Source organism: Nestor notabilis, unplaced genomic scaffold (genome assembly GCF_000696875.1).
Source record: "Nestor notabilis isolate BGI_N333 unplaced genomic scaffold, ASM69687v1 scaffold8393, whole genome shotgun sequence".
Classification (NCBI taxonomy): Eukaryota; Metazoa; Chordata; class Aves; order Psittaciformes; family Psittacidae; genus Nestor; species Nestor notabilis.
Genome location: NW_009921486.1, coordinates 13,838 through 32,671, shown reverse-complemented (window position 1 = coordinate 32,671; position 18,834 = coordinate 13,838). Strand labels below are relative to the sequence as shown.

At 47.8% G+C, this 18,834-nt stretch overlaps 1 protein-coding gene across 1 annotated transcript in view; it reads left to right on the top strand.

Annotated features, from left to right (window-relative positions):
* The window catches only part of PUM1 (pumilio RNA-binding family member 1), a 57,995-nt gene that overhangs the window by 27,855 nt on the left and 11,306 nt on the right, over positions 1–18,834 (top strand). Inside the window, exons 9-14 of the mRNA XM_010011177.1 lie at positions 5,150–5,301; positions 7,425–7,563; positions 9,081–9,224; positions 10,564–10,860; positions 12,915–13,151; positions 18,803–18,834. Of these exons, the coding sequence (XP_010009479.1) occupies positions 5,150–5,301; positions 7,425–7,563; positions 9,081–9,224; positions 10,564–10,860; positions 12,915–13,151; positions 18,803–18,834 (1,001 nt within the window). The remainder of the gene's footprint in view (positions 1–5,149; positions 5,302–7,424; positions 7,564–9,080; positions 9,225–10,563; positions 10,861–12,914; positions 13,152–18,802) is intronic.

The following is an 18,834-nucleotide window of genomic DNA, read 5'->3' as shown; positions in this document are numbered from 1 at the left end:
GGCTCACACCATGAATATGCAGTTTGCCAGATGCAAGCAGCAATAGTGGCTCTTGTCTTCATGCAAGATCTTTCTCCCAAACATTCATGTATCGGTTTCCAAACTCTTTCCAACTGGCAGAGCCAAAATTGTTTTATCTTGAGGTGACAGCTCAGGAAAAGAGCTTATCAGGCAGTGTGAAGAACACACTGTACATTGAACTTATGCTGAGGATCCCATAAAGTTCTTGCCTAAGCCTTGAGGACAAAGGAAGAAGGTACTTTCAGAAGAACAGCTTTATAACCACGCTTTGCTGTCCTGGAGCCACCGGGGAGGAAACCTACACCTGAAATAAAACCTGTTGGTTCAGAGCAGAGGTGATTTTCAGCAGAGCTTGCACACTGTTGCCACGCTCCATTTACAACTCCTGTACCACTGTGGGATGGCTTGTACCAAATCAAAGCCATAAAACATTGGATATAGCTCTGCCAAAGAGCACCGGGGTTTGCTACGTGACTTTTTGGGGTGTTGAACAGCTCTTACACAACACTGCTTAGCTCTTAAGCTTTGAGCCAGCATCAGGGCAAGCTCTGAAATGGGCTTTCAGCAACTGTTACCCACTTGGATGGCTTTTTTGATGCATCATATGGATGGATGTAAAGAATGATGATTATAATTGAAAGCTGTGGGCTTTGGACTTTTTGGCTGCTGTGAGTGTTGTGTGCCGATTGCATAATAACAATGCAGGATTAACATTAGGTAACAACATGTTGTTGGCAAACAAATGACACTGTGATTAAATGGAGGAAAGCCAAGAGCTAGAGTACAAGGATATTTCTAACACTGCAGGAGCTGATAAACTATCATGTGATGATGAATGTGTGGTAGTGAATGAATGACCTGAGCTCTGGGTAGCAAATACAAGTAGGAGCTTCGGCCAGGATTTAGCAGGGGAGAGGTGCTGGAGCATGAGCAATTCCAGTCCCTGTCAGAAGAGGAGCTGTGTAAGTGATTACTATCGAAAGAGGATTCTGCTTGGCCTTTTTGCAGCAGCTCAGTGCTTCTAAAGGCAGTGCTCATTCGGAAGCAATGCTGAAGTTCAGCAGAGCAGGAGGTCAGCATCTTGATTTCATAGAAAGACACATGGAACTGCTGCCAGATTTCCAGGAAACAAGAAGCTTGTTTGCCACAGCTTGTTTTCTTCTCCTTTTTCTCAGCAGTATTGAAGCTGCAGCTGCCTGAGTATCTGGAACTAGAAAATAACACACCCTGGGATACCTAAAGCATCCCAAAACTTGGCATCAGGGTCTCTACTTGAGTAATTTTTTGACTTTATGAGTCCAGAAAGCCAAACAAAAGGATGTGTAACGCACTCCAGTGTACTTACAGTATTAAACCATGGAGAAATATGAGTTACTTCATCCATCTCACTGGGCTTTGGACCCTGACAGCTCGAAATGGCCATGTAACAAAGGTGGGGTTGATGTTTGCTTTAGGATAAACATCTTTTCTGTCTAAACTTGAGCAGCTCTGAAAGTCTTCATCTGTGATGAGTTGCAGCACTGAAGGGACAGGGGACAATTCAGATGGTTAGAGTTCTGTAAGGAGTCAGACGCCTCCCTGATGTGTATGGGAGGGTAAAATGGGGAAGACCTGGAGAGGTTTGAGGTGGAAGAAATGAGTTTAGAGTTAGTGGTAGTTTATTGCTCCACTCTTAGAGCAGAGGGGAAACTTGTGTGTGTTTTATGGCAGAGATAATTCTGCCATTAAGATTCTGCCATTACAGCAGCTTTTTCCTGAGTGTGTCAGCCCTGTGACAATGTGACAATGCTCTTTTCCTCCTGACAATAGTAGCATTTTAAAGAAGACATTTGAATGCAGAGGGAAAGGGTCCCTAGACTCAAGAAGAAATCACTTGTGAGTTTAAACCATGAGGAAGATACTGCTGCCTTCAGAAAGTGTTGTGAAATTGCCTTCTATCAGTTGAGAGAGATGTCACTCAGAGAAAAAAGAAACCTTGGCTTCTGTAAGACAAGCTGGAGATGTTGGTTCCCTCTGAGGAGGTGTGGGACAGGTAGAAAAGTGTTTCTGTGCTTTGGGGAGAAGTGGATGCTGGATTAAGCTGCACACAGGAAGACACAGTGCTCCTGGACCGAGGGGAGAGGTTGTTTGGTTGTGTCTGTGCTGTGGTTCTCAGTGTTGGGTTCTGAGGAGCTTCTTGTATTCTGTTCTGACCCATGTCCTGTGCAGAGCCAGCTCAGAGCTGGGGACCAGTATGGATGCGTGCACACACCACTGAGGGCTGGGATTCGGGGAAGCAGATCCAGCTGGCTTTTCCCCACTGCTTTGGGCACAGCATCGTGCGATGATGCCTGTGCTCTGGGTCGGCGCTGGGCACAGGGCTTGCATTGAGGCTGCACTGGAGCTGTTGGAGCGGGGCTGGTCCTTACTCCCATCCCTAAAAATACACCACTTCATTAGTACCCTCTGTTGCTGTACTGGTAATTCTGAAGCAGTCACAAGTCACTAATAGTAGATGCAGTTTGAAGCTGTGTGTTTTCAGACACGAGGTTCTCAAGGCTTTTTGACCTGGTGGTCTCCAAGCCCTCATCCTTGGCTGGAGGGGCAGCTGAAGCCATCTTCAGCTTAAAGAGACTGGAGTGCCAAGGCTGAGATGAAAAGCAGAGGATTTGTTACAAACACACTTACCCCTGGATTTGCTAATGTTTCTTACAAGGAATATTTGTGGGTGTCTGTGGCTGATGCGTGAGACGTAGTAGTGGGAATATTTGATTTCAAAGGTACCAAAAAGGCTTTTATTTTCTCATGTGTGCCTGTCTTTATTAAGTGTAAAAGCAGGTGCAAGATCTCCTGAAGTCAAGCAACACTCTGGGTGTTTTGGGAAGTCTGGCAATGATGACACACTTGCCCTCACTGAGAACACTGTTCAATAATGAGCCTCTCCATGTGCGCAAATGAGCTGAGCCAGACTTGCAGCTCTTTTAAGCCCAGCTGCCTGCAGACTTCAAAGCCTCTGTGTCTTCTTTCAAACACCTAAGGTTTTGCAGATCTGATCAGCAACCTCTAACTAGGGGGGGGGGGAAAAGAACCCCATCTAGACTGTGCTTGTTTGATAATTCTAACTGAGATTAAAATAAGTCAGAGAGATGCCCGAATTTTGCCCAGATAAAGGGTGTTGCAGCAACATCCTGGTAACCTGAGGGCAAACACAGGGTAATTACTTGCATAAAATGGAGCAGTTGCAACTGTTTTCCTGTTGAGTGCAGAAGCACCCGAGCAGTTGGTGTCTGATCTGCATAGACTGACTATAAACAGGTTGTACTCCACCCATGAGCCATGTGTCTGTAGGTGCTCAGGTCAGAATAGGTGCTGCCATGGTGAGACTGGTTCATTTCCTGCAGCTTTTATCCATTTTAGCTACTGCTGCTCATGAATTCCCAGGTTGGAAGGTAAGAAACAAGTGGCTGCTGCTGCAAGACAAATCTGGGACAGGCAAGTTGCTGTCTCTGCCTGATGGTGCCCAGTAAATCCAGCCAGGGTGGATGTTGTGGCAGAGCTTTAGTGTGAGATGCAAATCCAGCTGCTCAGAAGGTATTGCTGAAGTGCCTGGACTTAGGCAAGGGGCTACTTGTGACATCTCCCACATCACTGTGTGTACACAGAGCTGGACATGGGCAGCAGTGATGCTACAAAATCCTAAATATGAGGGAAGTACAGTGGATAAAAACAAAATAATAAAAGGAGAGTAATTCTTACACTTCTGAAATAGTAGTTTAACAGAATCCTGGAGTGGTTTGGGTTAAAGGGACCTTAACCCTCATCCAGCTCCAACCCCTGCCACGGGCAGGGACACCTTCCACTAGAGCAGGTTCTCAAAGCCCCTGTGTCCAACTTGGCCTTGAACACTGCCAGGGATGGGGCAGCCACAGCTTCTCTGGGCACCCTGTGCCAGCGCCTCAGCACCCTCCCAGGGAAGAGCTTCTGCCTCAGAGCTCATCTCAATCGCCCCTCTGGCAGGTTAAAGCAGCTTCTCTTATCCCTATGGGCCTTTGCAGTGTCTCTAAGACATAACCAACAGCAGTACTGAAATGGTTTGGTTAGAACTCAAATGCCAACTGCCTCTCTTAAAATAAAAGCTATTTTAACTCCATAAAAGAACAAGTGTGTGGTTTGAATTCACTGAAGCCCTGTTTATTCTTCAGTGTGAAATATGACTGTGGCACTCTGCCTTAAAAACAGTGTGGTGTAAGTTACTGCTGCTGTGGGGAAGGAGCCCATGGGCTGCGTGATGTGTTTTGAAAAGCAAAGGAAATACTTGTCCATTTCTGCTGCCCATTCCCAGTGATGCAGAACAGACATCTTAAAGAATGTTGTTGGATTCACATACGTGTTACCTGGGGGAGGGACTCCACCACTGAGCACAGAGTGCTCACTGCTTCCTCCCCCAGTGAGTGTATCCAGAACTACTGCAGGATACAGGCTGCCATTAGGGTGTGTGCTGTGCTGGGACGTGAGGAAACACACTGAATCTTAGGCTTTTTCTGGTGCTCTCTAAGATGATTTTCTTTTCTTCTAAGCCTCTGAAGTTTGAGGAGGGATGTGAAAAGGTACAGGATCATACAGCCTCCTTGGTGGTGTTTGCAGATGCAAAGTAGGACTGAGTGGTTGGAGAAACACTGTTTTAAACACTTGGAACTGATGCTATCCAGCTGCCAAGGGGGGTTCTTAATTTACTGGGGAATTAAATGATGGATGTTATTGAGCTGTGAATGGCAGCTGAGATTAGAAGAGACTTGTCTCTCTCTGTGCTTTCCTTCTCCTTTGGGTTAGAGATAAAGGTTTGTTCCTCCACTATAAAAGTAGGGCACAGCAACAAACCCAGGGTTCTACAAGATCACTAGTAGCAGTATCTGACCTCATCCAAAAAGGTTTGAGCAAGTAAAGCTGAAATTTCAGGTCTGACTTCTAAGCTCTTCCAAAATGAATAACCCAATTGCCAGAATCCCTCTGTATTTGCAAAGGGTTTAAGGCAGATCACCTGGAAATGGGATTTGTTAAATCAAACATGAGAGGAGCAGGTATCTTGGTGACTGTTTGCTGTGTAACTCCTGTCCCGCTGCAGAAGCTCACCGTGTCCTTGGTGTTTCAGGCCCAGCAGTTGTTCCTCACCAGTACTATGGAGTTACTCCCTGGGGAGTGTATCCTGCCAGCCTCTTCCAGCAGCAAGCGGCCGCCGCTGCCGCCGCCACCAACTCGGCCAGTCAGCAGACAACCCAGCAAACCCAGCAGGGCCAGCAGCAGGTAAGGGCCAGGGTGCTTGGAACATCACATCATGAACACAGCAGCTGTGAAGAACCCTGATCTTTCAGTGACAGCTCCTGACCCTCAGTTCAGAGAGTCACAGAGTGATTGGGGTTGAAGGGACCTTAAAGCTCATCCAGTTCCAATCCCTGCCATGGGCAGGGACACCTTCCACTAGAGCAGGTTGCTCCAAGCCCCTGTGTCCAAGCTGGCCTTGAACACTGCCAGGGATGGGACAGCCACAGCTTCTCTGGGCACCCTGTGCCAGCGCCTCAGCACCCTCCCAGGGAAGAGCTTCTGCCTCAGAGCTCATCTCAGTCTCCCCTCTGGCAGGTTAAAGCCATTGCCCTTGTCCTGTCCCTCCATCCCTTGTCCAAAGCCCCTCTCCAGCTTTCCAGATTTAAAGAAAACATATCCAAGCTTTCAGACTAAACTGATGGTTGCTAAACCAACTGGTTAAGTGAAGTGCTAGAAGGATGAGAGGTGTCTCACCACCCTTGCTTTGGTTCTCGTCCCCTTGGACACGTGATGGGATATGCTCTGCTTTCCTCCTTTCAGAGAAAGCTGCGCCCATAGGATGGGTGTCAGGAACCAGACTCAGCCTCTCTTTTCCAGCCAGCTCTGGCATGGTCCCAGCTTGTCTGCCTGGTATTTTTAAGCTCTGGTCCTTGCTTGACATTGGTTTTCTCCAGTTTTGTTGGCCTCTGTCCCACTGTACTTCCTGCTTGGAAACCAAATGGATTCGTTACCCTGCCGAAGAACGAGGCAGCTCCTTTCCCATAAGTAACACAGACCTTCCCCTTGTGCTACAATTGTAGAAGAGAGCACTTGGCAGCTGAATTTATTAGCTTCTGCTTCGAAAACTAAAGCCAGACCCAGGGTTGGGTTGTATTATGAGGCCTTTTTGGTTAGTACAAGCAGCGATGGTTCACACCAACAATCGTGGACCACGGATCAGGAGGAGAACACTTTGCTTGTGACAAGTCAATCATCCAGTTTCCCTGTGTGGCAGGTCACAGGTAGGAGCGCATGGCACAGAGCTCCTGCACACATGTGAACCAGCACTCAGAGTGTGTGATGGGCACTTAGGTGTTGGCATTCAGCTAGAAACCTCTCCCCATGAGGAGGGTGTGTGCTAAGAGTGGTTCTGCAGAGCTTGGGCTGTTCAAATCAAACAGATCAGTTGTCAGTAGCCCTTAGAGTAGTTTTCATTACTTCTAAAGCCATGAAGCAGATGTTAGGGGGCATCATGGCTATTGGGTTTGGTGCAGACCTTCCATCTGTAAGAGGATGCAGCCTCTGTTTTGGATGGAATTCCTCTAAAGTGCTGACACAAATGGTTTGGAAGCCTGGGATGATGATCATGGACGGTTGGTTTATGATCATACGCCCTTTTCAAACCTTTGTGGGTGACACAGGTGACGTTGCTCCTTGCAGCAAGGCATGCTGAGTACCAAGGGATGGCTCTTCTAACCAGCTGGTGCATCACCACTTTGAGTAAAAGGCTTTTGCAAACCCAGCCTGTCACAGGTAATTACAGGAAAGGTCACTTTGCCATCTTCCCCTCAAAGCAGCATGTGCTTAAAACCACAAGAGCTGCATATAAAAAGCTGTGTGTGATCTTTGGTCATTATTTCCAGTGATGAGCAAGTGTCATGTCATTGTTTTCTCTGGGGACTGGCAGCTTGGAACAACCTGTGTCACCTCCTGTCACCAGCCCCAGCTCCCACACTGGGCTTCTTGAGGGTTCTGCTCAAGTGGGGGCTTTAGACCAAGAATTACTAGGGATGGGGTTGATGGCTTCATTTCTAACAGCGATGAGTACTGAAGGTGGATCAAGAAATGATGCAGCAGATGATGAAGTGCTTCCAGATTCCACTCAGTAAGCCTGAGGGGGGTGTATTATTTCATCTGGGTCTTTTGCCCTTGCTATGGTGGTAGTGTCAAGGCTGGTGGTGGCAAAGGCAGCTCTGTCCTGTGTAAAAGGAGGGGTTGTCACCCACTCACTGTACAAGAACTTCAGCTACATCCCTGCTCACACTCCTGCAAGTCTCTGGTGGTTGCAGCTTGCTCCTGGGTCCCAAAGCAACCACACTGATGGGCTGTTCCTCTGTTTCCTGCAGGTTCTCCGTGGAGGAGCCAGTCAGCGCCCGCTGACCCCCAACCAGAACCAGCAGGGACAGCAGACTGACCCGCTGGTGGCCGCCGCAGCCGTCAACTCTGCCCTTGCCTTTGGGCAGGGGTTGGCAGCAGGGATGCCAGGTAGGGCTCTGGGGGAGCTGCGTGTCACCAGTGCCAGGGCAGGGCTGAGGAAAGCTGTGTCTGTGTCACTGGGGGTGTCATGTTCACCTGGCATTCAGCAGCATCCTGGGTTTATTGGGGTTTGGGATTAATCTCTGGCTTTACAAAGGATTTTCCAGAGGCTGTTACATGTGAACCCCACAACCTGGCAGCAGTTAAGGTACAGGATTTAGGTGTCTGGGTCACAGATGTTAGCAACTGCACTGCTGTAGGTGCATTAGTGGTTTGTGTACTCAGTTGCCTATAGAAAGCTGCCTTCAGATTTTCCTGTGGATCATATTAGCTTATGGGATCTTTAGTTTAAAACCTCAGAGGTATCTTAGTCCTGTTCATTAGCCCCCTCTCTCCATCCCTGCTAAGCATGATAGGGCCTTCCTCTGCCTGATTTCTTCCAGGCAAAAGCTAGTGGCTTGAAAACAAGGAAAAGGAAGGAGGGTTTATTCTGATGTGTAGTTCTGCAAGAGAGGAGCTACTGTGTGACATTTTGACATTCCATTATATGGAATATTATTGTAATGGCAAAGGGCAAACATAAGTATTTTTTGGAGTCGTGTGCAAGTGTGTCCTGCTGGTCAGACAGGACAGAACAGGATTATATTGACCTCAGGTCTCATCGCTGGAATGGGTCACAAGGTTGTTAAATGGGTTTTTTTTCATGGTTTAAGAAGGATGTTGCTGTATTAAGTTATGAAGTGAAATGTCAGACTATGGACATGTTTCCAAGCAATCTTCAGATCTCCTTAAAGCTTCGTTATTGAGGCTTCTGGGGTTTATTTGCAAAGCAGATATTCACAGAGGGCATTCTCTTTGTGGCCTCACCTTGGAGAAACACTTCACTTCCTCCTGAAAGATGTATTTAACTGTAGAATTATCTTAGAATCCCAGTCTGGTTTGGGTTGGAAGGGACCTTACAGGTCATTCCAGTTCCAACCCCCTGCCATGGGCGGGGAGAATTAGATGGCAAGGTCCCTAAATGCCTGTATGCTGCTGAAAGTTTGTTGCTTTGTGTACAACCAGCATATTTGATTTAGGAGGTTATATTTATCTATATTAATACAATACATACCTCCAGGAATCCCTAACTTGTGTGAACACTGAACAACTTCAGTGGGAGAGTTGGAAGTGCAGCATGTTCATCTGTATGAAATGTTCCAGCACACGTTGTACTTGCAATGGAAAAGAGTGCTTTGGTATTTTAAGACCTTATTTTATGTGTATAACTGTGAATTTACACTGAGGGTAGTGCTAAAGTAAGTTTAGGGGAAAAAAACCCCTCTTTTCTACCTGAAAATCCTACTAGTGTAAAGTTGTAGGCTGTGAATACAGTTTATTCTTCTTCAGGTGAAGCGGAGCTGCCTTTTTCCAGTCAGATTTTCCTTTCACAGTCCTACTGCACCATTCTCATCTGAAGGTGATGAATCTGCCTTGTGTTGTGTTGCTTGTCACCTTACCTCTCCCCCTGTTACTTGCTTCTTCAGGTTACCCAGTGCTGGCTCCTGCTGCTTACTATGACCAAACGGGTGCTCTGGTGGTGAATGCAGGGGCCAGGAACGGTCTGGGGGCCCCTGTCCGCCTGGTGGCCCCTGCTCCTGTCATCATCAGCTCCTCTGCAGCTCAAGCAGGTGAGTCCCCGTCCCAGGAGGGGGAATTCTGCTCCATCCCTAGTGGAGGGCTCTGCTGGCCATGATGACACACTTGCCCTCACTGAGATCCCTTGTGGGGATTGTTGGTGAGAACATCTCTGTGCTCACTGTGGGCTGAGCCTCCAGAGCAGCCTCACACGGGCAGCACCACGTAAACTGTTGTTTTGCAGTTTCATGACAGTTCTTTAAATTTCACAGAACCCCAGCCTGGTTTGGGTTGGAAGGGACCTTAAAGCTCCTCCAGCTCCAACCCCTGCCATGGGCAGGGACACCTTCCACTAGAGCAGGTTGCTCCAAGCCCCTGTGTCCACGCTGGCCTGGAACACTGCCAGGGATGGGGCAGCCATAGCTTCTCTGGGCACCCTGTGCCAGCACCTCAGCACCCTCCCAGGGAAGAGCTTCTGCCTCAGAGCTCATCTCAATGTCCCCTCTGGCAGGTTAAAGCCATTGCCCTTGTCCTGTCCCTCCATCCCTTGTCCAAAGCCTCTCTCCAGGTTTCCTGGAGCTCCTTTAGGCACTGGAGCTGCTCTAAGGTCTCCCCTTAAGGAGCCGACCCAGCCCAGCTCTCTCAGCCTGGCTCCGTAGGACTTTGTCTGCTGGCATCTAGTTTCCCACGTAATAAAAGCTTTCAGCCCGTGTAGAGCTCCAAAATGATCACCTTGTGTAAGATGTTACATGCCTGGCCTTTGCCAGGAGTTGGGTCGGGTTTTATTAGGGTTCTTTGGGAGTTCAAGGCTTTAAAAGGCTTTTTTCAGGCAGAATCTGTACGTGTAAGCAGTCTGCCAGGGTTAGTAACAGATTATGAAATGGGCCTTTTAATTGTTTCCTTGTAGCTCTTGTTTATTTTGCTTTTTCTTTTACTTTAGAACTGGCTGAAACCCAAAAGTCCTTGAATTTGATGTTCCTGGCCCTGCAGGGTTGTATTTCAGGCACTAAAGGACAATTTTGCTTATTACAAAACTTGTGTTTCTTAACTGGATATTGCCAAGTGGGTGCCTGTATTGATTAGAACCTTAGATCTTGGGAGAGAGGGAATGGGTTTGTGTGTTTCAGCCATGCAGCTCTAATAATTCAGGCAGTCATAATAAGGAGGCACTATTGGTATTCAGGAGCTCTGTGCAAGCCTTGTGGAGCTCGGGTATGAAGGAAAGACATTTGGTGCAGAGTTTGATGTGAAAGGGACGTTTTCATCCTGAAAGGAAAAGATTTCTAGTAAATACAAGGAAACTGCTATGTTTTTACTGCTAAAACTGGTGTGGAAATGGGCTTTTTCAGTCCTTTTTCAGCACTTTTTCAAGCTGTACTTCTTGCTTTGCAGCGGTTGCAGCGGCTGCAGCTTCAGCCAACGGGGCAGCGGGTGGCCTGGCAGGAACCACAAATGGACCATTCCGCCCTCTGGGAACTCAGCAGCCCCAACCCCAGCCCCAGCAGCAGCCCACCAACAACCTGGCATCCAGCTCCTTCTATGGCAACAACTCTCTGAGCAGCAATTCCCAGAGCAGCTCGCTCTTTTCTCAGGGCTCTGCCCAACCTGCCAACACTTCCCTGGGCTTCGGGAGCAGCAGCTCTCTCGGTGCCACGCTGGGGTCTGCGCTGGGAGGATTTGGGACAGCAGGTAAGAGCAGAGGGGTCTTCCTGGGGAAGAAAGAGGAGCACATGGCTCCAAATGCAGTGAGGGACTGTGCAAGCTGCTGTGCCCTTTGTAGAAACCCAGCCTGGTTTGGGTTGGAAGAGACCTTAAGGCTCATCCAGTCCCAACCCCTACCACAGGCAGGGTTGCTCCAAGCCCCTGTGTCCAACCTGGCCTTGAACACTGCCAGGGATGGGGCAGCCACAGCTTCTCTGGGCACCCTGTGTCAGCACCTCAGCACCCTCCCAGGGAAGAGCTTCTGCCTCAGAGCTCATCTCAGTCTCCCCTCTGGCAGGTTAAAGCCATTGCCCTTGTCCTGTCCCTACATCCCTTGTCCAAAGCCCTTTTCCAGCTTTTTTGTAGCCCCTTTAGGCACTGGAGCTGCTCTGAGGTGTCCCCTTCAGGAACCTTCTCTTCTCCAGACTGACCCAGCCCAGCTCTCTCAGCCTGGAGATTGAATGGAAATGGAGGTTAAATCCATCTGAGGTTAAATGGTGATTTTCCTTTGGGAATACTTTGGCTTTCAAAATCTGCAGTGCTGGCTGGTGAAACTTCTTTTAGTAGATGTTGTATTAAAGTAGTGAACGTAGTGCCAGAGTAATGAACTTGTTTTGTTACACATGTGATCAGTCATCCCCTTGTTGCTACAGATTACGTTTTAAACCAGCTTTGAATGTCCTTGCCTTTACCTGCTGTGCTTGGTGGAGGCACTGGGCTAACAGGGATTGGCTCTGGAGCAGTATCCACCCATGTGCAAGCTCTTCTTACCTCGGGATAATGGCTGAGTAACTCCTCATGACTTCAGAAAAGCTGACCTGAGGTGCTTTCTATGCTTTATTCTGGGAATTTTCTATCATACACCAAGGAAAGGTCATTTATTGTGGTTGCAAGAAATGTTCCACACACGGTTTCTTTTGATTCCTTTGTTAGGCAGTTGGAGACAAAGATTTTTCTCAGAGTAAAGCCAAAGCAGAACGATGTCTGTGGGTTGGCTGTTTTTTATTCCTTAGGTTTGTGTTTTCTGAAGTAGAACAATGATTTTAATTACTGCTTAGGCTCAGAGGTAGTAATTATGTCCTGAACTTTCCTGCTTTCATCAGTGTAAGGGCAAGTTAAAACATGCCTTTTGAGCCTGCTCCATCCGAAAAGGCTGAGGGACATCCTGTCACTGCATCAAATCCCAGTGTTAAGTAAAAGTTACTCTAGATATTTGTGTTAAACCCGAGATTTGGAGCCAGCTTGGCTTCAGGGAAACACAGGATTCACCTTTTCTGCTTCAGTTTAACTCATTGAATTCAGTTACAAGTTTGCTTAATGCCAAGATGCACAAACTCGGTTTTCCCTCAATCACTGTTGCTTCTAGAGCTTGTGTGCAGCCATGAAAGATGCTTAATTCATTACAGGTAACAATTTCACTATTTATTAAACAAGACTTCAATGAAAATTGATGTTTTTCTCCTCAACTTGACAGCACATTTAAAGAGATTGTATTTGAGTACTGAGACAACTCTTCAAAAACCATTGGGTTTGTGTGTTCAATCTGACTTCCCTCTCACTAAAGCTGGTGCAAGCAGGAGCTGGTCTCTGCTGTGGTGAAAAGTGAGCACGAAGATTCCAAGCAAACATACGTGAAGCTGTACATGCTCTCGAGTAAATAGGAATAGATGAGAGTGAAGTGTTTGTCCAAAAGCCAGTGTGTTGCTGTCCTTTCATTCTCTCACTTCCTTTAGGTAGAGTTTAATCATGATCTTTCTGCTTGTAGGTTTTCGGAGGTGTGTTTCTCCATGTGTTCTGTTTGGTATGAAACCTCCAGAACTAGAAATGCAAAGCCAGGATTCAAACTCATTTTTAACTCAGGGATTTCTGCTTGATCATCAACTGTGGATTTAATGAATGCATTTCACTGGGGCACGTGCAACACCCGCAGCAAGCCAGCAGCCTGGTGCAATGTGGCTGCTGAGAGGTGCCCTTGTTGGGGCTCTCTGGCTGCCTCAGCAGCTTGTTGACATCACCCAACTTGAGTCTCTTGTTCTTTCCAGTTGCTAACTCCAACACGGGCAGTGGCTCCCGCCGAGACTCCCTTACAGGGAGCAGCGACCTGTACAAGAGGACATCCAGCAGTTTGACACCTATAGGACACAGTTTTTATAATGGCCTTGGGTTTTCCTCCTCTCCTGGACCTGTGGGAATGCCTCTGCCCAGCCAAGGACCTGGCCACTCGCAGACTCCACCACCTTCCTTATCCTCACATGGATCATCTTCAAGTTTAAACCTGGGTAAGAGCCACAGTGCAGCACTGCAGGTTTACTGCTGTGCTCTAGATGTGACCACACCACTGCTGGGTAGGTGACAGACCTGCAGCAGGGTCTTTGCTTGTGTAGGAGGAGGTGAAACACTGAAGCAGGAGCTTGTAGCACCCATGGTGTAGAAACATAAATCATTTAGGCTGGGAAAGACACTTAATATCATCAAGTTATGTGTTTGTTTCTTGCAGCAGTTCACCTGTAGGTAGGAAGGCTTCACAGAATCATAGAATCACAGAGTGGTTTGGGTTGGAAGGGACCTTGAAGCTCATCCGGTTCCAACCCTCTTGTCCTGTCCCTCCAGGCCCTTGTCCAAAGCCCCTCTCCAGGTTTCCTGGAGCCCCTTTAGGCACTGGAGCTGCTCTAAGGTGTCCCCTTCAGGAGCCTTCTCTTCTCCAGCTGCCCCAGCCCAGCTCTCTCAGCCTGGCTCCAGAGCAGAGCTGCTCCAGCCCTCGCAGCAGCTCCAGGGCCTCCTCTGGCCTCGCTCCAGCAGCTCCACATCCCTCTTGTGCTGTTGCCCCAGAGCTGGATCAGGGCTGCAGGAGGGGTTCTCACCAGAGCACAGCAGAGGGGCAGGATCCCCTCCCTGAGCTGCTGCTCACGCTCTGGGGGTGCACCCAGCACATGGGGGGGTTCTGGGCTCAAGCACACACTGAAGCTGGGTCATGGGGATCTTCTTATCAACCTGCACCCCCAAGTCCTTCTCCTCAGGCTGCTCCATCCAGTTTCTCCCAACCTTGGTGCTAGGGATTGCCCCAACCCATGTGCAGGACGTTGCACTTGGCCTGGTTGAACTTCATGAGGTTTGCATGGTCCCATCTCTCTTTTAGATCCTTGTTCCCTCATCCCTAAGTTACACATGACATTTCCAAGTGTTTGAATAACAAACTTTTTCTTGCGCAGCTCTTGGTAACGGCACTTATTGTGTGTTGCTCTGGACTGAAATAGATATAGAATAGGTACAGAATAAAATAAGGCTGATCCTTAAACTTGTCAGATGGTTTAAAATACCCATTAAGTTTTGAATAACAAATGAATGAGCTTAGAAGACAGTTTCTCTCAACCACAAGATGCAATAGTATTTGGAGCAGTACAGAGCTCTTGGCAGAGGATTTTGTGAGGTTGCTGTTGAAAATCTCCCATCAAAGTGGCCTTAACAAAAAGCACATTAGTGCATGGGGGAGACTTCCTTAATTCTGGTCAGACACATTACTTTATGCCATCTACATCTTCTGGAAGAGCTTCTAGTTGACTCAGAGCTCTTACCTGTAATAAAATAGATAAAGCAAATGTTAAATAATAAAGCAGCGCTCACCTGAGCTTCCTCAAGTGTTCATTTTTCCAGGCATTGTAAGCAAATAAGGTTGGTTATTCCTTCATTTGCATCAGTACTTGCTCAAAAATCACTTTGGATTTAACAAAACTTGGTTATCAGAACAGTTTTCTGTGCATAAACACACACATAAACTGCTGTTTATCATGTTTATTACATGCCTGTGTGATAAATTTGATGCTGGCTAAAGGTTAGCGTGGAGCAGTAATAAAGAGGATTTTTTGAGATCATGTTTAGATTTACCATCTTCCCTTGTTCAGAGCTTTAATGGAATTGGAAGGGTTTTAGTTTTATTTATGCAGCTGTACAGGCCTGAAGCTGACAGTTAAATAGCTCCAATAAATTAATGCTGAAGACTAACCAGATTCCAAATCAGGCACTGGAAAAAGGCTGTTGCCCCTGCAGGCAAATGAAAGAATGAGTCTCAAAAAGTGCCTCAACAGTTGATCTGTTTGAGAACAAACTGGAAGGAGAGTGGAGTTACCATTGACATGGATGGGTTGTGTCCCAGAGCAGTCACTGTTGGCCTTCCCATCATGACAGAGGATTCCTCTCCTTGTAGCCAGGCTCCTGACTTCGTGCTTGGTAATGCTGCAGGAACACTCATGTAGAATAGCTCTGCATCTGTGTGGTTGTCACCTTGAAAGCCAGAAAAGGTCATTTTTTCCCTGTAATGAAGACAATGTTCAATGAAGTTGTAGTTTTCTATGAACTTCTAAGGCTATAAAACCAGCACAGGCATTGCTTTTCCTTACAAGAAGCTTGAGGCTGACTCCTTTTCTGTTTGGGAGTGGTAACAGAAGTGGTTTGTGATAAAGAGGGTGAGGAGGACTTCTAAATACCCATCTGTCCTTTCATTTTTCACCCAGCAGGATTGGGGGTTACCAGTGGGTGCAGCCAATGTTGTTGCTTGCAAAGAGGGCAATTGTAGCAGTTAGGTTTGGATTCACATCCTTCTACTGTGTTACAGGGGGGGAACAACCAGGGAGAGTCACTTCAAGTCACTTTTCATTTCAGGGTTACACAATGCCATCAGAAGCTGGCATTAAATGTGACTTGCATCAGCAAATCCATGGTTAAATGCAGTGTAAGTGGTGGGTTTGCCTTGGTCATGTCTCATGGGTGCATAAGTCAGTCACTTGTTGGGCTGGTGTCGTGGGTGAAGATTCAGCTCTGGCTCTCTGAGAGCCGGTGGCCAGCAGGATTGGCAGTGAATAGGTCATTACTTTAATGATGTGTTCTTCTTGCAGGAGAGAGCTGCCCCGTGCTGCAGCCAGTGTGTCATTTCAAAGGCAGGAACAGTGTCAGGAAGCTGATACACACATGTGGGCGTTTAATTTATTAGGGATTTTGGGGGAAAACTGGCTGGGGAGTTGATACCCAGTGAGCTGTGACCAACTGGGCTGTGGGGCTCCTCTCCCTGCATGACCAGTGACCATCCAAGGAGGGACAGGTTGGGCAGTAACACAGGGGTGTCTCATGGGTGCTGGTTCCTGCCCTTCCCCAGGGATGTCTTCACTGCCTCTGCTTCCTCCCAGAGCCATCCTTTTGTCTTCCCCTTCTTCCCATTGTTCTGGCTTTTCTCATACTGGGACTCCTGCGTGGCCAAGGGATGTGAGGCCCTTCCACATGTCCCCTGGTATCTTGCTTGACAAATGCTTTGTTTTTAGAGGGCAGCCTTGATGTTTCTTCCCCTGTATTTTCTTTTTGATTCATCCTTTCATTCTTACCTTCTTTTTCCCCTCTGAAATCAGTAATTCCTTCAGGTCAGTGTCTGTCTCAAGTGTCCCAGCAAGCACCCAGAAGACGACTTTACCACTTCAAAACAGGAAACACTTGGTTGTTCCAGCTGTGGTGTGACTCTGAGGGATGTGTCCACCTTGGAGCCCTCAGGACAATCTGAGCACTTTGTTCTCCCCAGGTAGATTTTTCCTGATCTATCCCAACCACTTCTAAGGGAACAGAGTCGACGTGTTCAGAGACAGAACCAACCACAGCCATCGCTTCTGTACAACCTCCCTGTACTGAGTACAGCCCTGGTTTGCTGTCACAAGGTGCTGTGCATAGGCAGCACAGTGTTGACACAATGGGATGTGTCCACACAGTTAAAGTTTGTTCTGTCTGAGGACCCAGGAGAAACCATCAGTGCCAACATCTTGCAGGGGGTTCTGTCCCTCCTCTGGGGGTTTTGCTCCTTTATTCTCCCCTTCAGGAGCTTCCAGCCTCCATGTCCTGCTCTTCAACAAGGAGCTGTTTCACTGTGGATATTGGTAAGATCCCCCCCAAAGTCTGGGATGTGACAGAGTCACTGTATTCCCAGCCACGTGCTGGCATAAAGGAGTTTGAGGTGCTCTGAGGTTTCTGGCCTTCGGTGGTTGAGTGGTGGGCTTCAGAAGAGCTTGATTTAGGAAACCTGTCCCCAGCACGGCCTCTTCACTCCCAGGGTGATGATCAGCATCTCCACTGGGAGACGTGGGAAGAAAACTGGCGTAATTTCTGGTTTATTTTGAATCTCCAAAAAGATCAGAAGGTTTTTCTTGGAAAAGCTCTGCTGGAGACGTTTTCTGTACAAACTGTGCTTTCTCTCTCAACTCAGAGATAACTCATGGCTGACAGCAGTGTGAGGGCTGAGCTCCTTCCTCTTGACAGCTCTTTGCTGGTGATCAGGAACTTGTTTTCCATTGCTGTGACTCTCACTTGCTCCAGGCTTTCAAAAAACAAGTAGTAAGTCTGAGCCCTCGGAATGCCATGGATAACATATGTACACCATTGCTTGGCTTGTCCCTGTTGGTTTTCCTTTACCTGCGCAGTGATTTACTGTTCCTTTGCATACCCTGGTGAGGAACATCACTTGGTCACTTTCTGGAGTTCTTGCTCAGTCAAGAAGTCAGGTAGATAGAGAAGATGATGGCCACACCATTGGTAAGGCAGTGTGAGAAAGAGGTGTGAACAAGGAGCTCTCAAGTCTCCCTCTCCTTGAGAAAGGGCAGGTTTGGCACCAGCTCTGGAGAAGTCAGAACATGTTTGCCCAGCTCAGAGGCAGGAGAACATAATTAGGCTGTTATCAGATACTTAATTCTCATGTAGTGTTTCCTGCACAGGAGCTTCCTCCAGGCTCTGATGGAGCTGCAGAGTGCAGCTCACTCAACTCTTCATGTACTGTTGGTTTCAGACACGGGTGTGTGTGCAGCTGCAGGAGAAGGTCTGTTCCCTTTCAGACATCCCCACCAACGTTTGCCTTGAAGGTCTCCCCTCCTTTGCCAAGGCTTTCCAGCTCTGCCCTCTCTGCTTCCATTGGCCTCTCAGCTGGCTGGTTCCCATGGGATAACAACAGTTTTCTTGGGAGGACTTGGTCCCACCCAGGAACACTCGTACTCGCTGGAGGCACCTTGTGGTCTTTGACCAGCAGAGGGATCCCGAGCCCTGCAGGAAAGGGAAGAGTCCTCCGCTATAGCTTGGAATTACGAGAGATGATACGCAAGGAAGCAGTGTTTCGGGGTTTAAGCTGGTTCCTGTCAGTGCACACAATTCAGTAGCTACGTTGTGGATCACGTCCTGTTCGCCCATCCCTGCTGCTGGGTAACGAGGTGGCTTCTTAAAGGGGGGTGAACATCTTCAGGGCAATTGTGGAATCACAGGATTTAAAAAGTATTTACTTACTGCTTTTAATTTACTGTTATTTGCCTGCATTTAATAATGATTTGGGGTTTTATTGCCTTCTTGCTGCCTTTTTTCTTACCTAATTTCATCTTAGTCCTGACTCCCACCCCCAGTGTGGTGCTTTTCATAGAATCATAGGTAGGGTTGGAAAGGACCTTAAGATAATCTAGTTCCAACCCCCTGCCATGGGGAGGGATGCCTCACTCTAGACCATGTCACCCAAGGCTCTGTCAAGCCTCACCTTGAACAATGCCAGGGATGGAGCATTTACCACTTATTTGGGTGCCTCAGCACCCTCACAGGGAAGAACTTCCTTATATCTAACCTGAACTTCCCCTGTTCCAGTTTAAACCCATTTCCCCTTGTCCTGTCACTACAGTCCCTGATGAAGAGAAATCAATCCTTCACACAGCAGCAGGGTAGGTGGGGAAAAACCTGAGGATGGAGGAAAAGGGAGCTGGAAACAGCAAGTGAGCAAAGAGCTGCCAGTGCTGGGATTGACATTTGTCTGCTTTGACACCAGAAGCTCTTCCAGTCTGTTCTTCACTGAAACCTGTAGCTGTTCCTAAGAGAACAGTGAGGAGTGGTGCTGGGCCACGTCCTCATCCAGCTGATATGGTTTCCTTTGCAGGAGGGCTCACAAATGGCAGCGGCCGCTACATC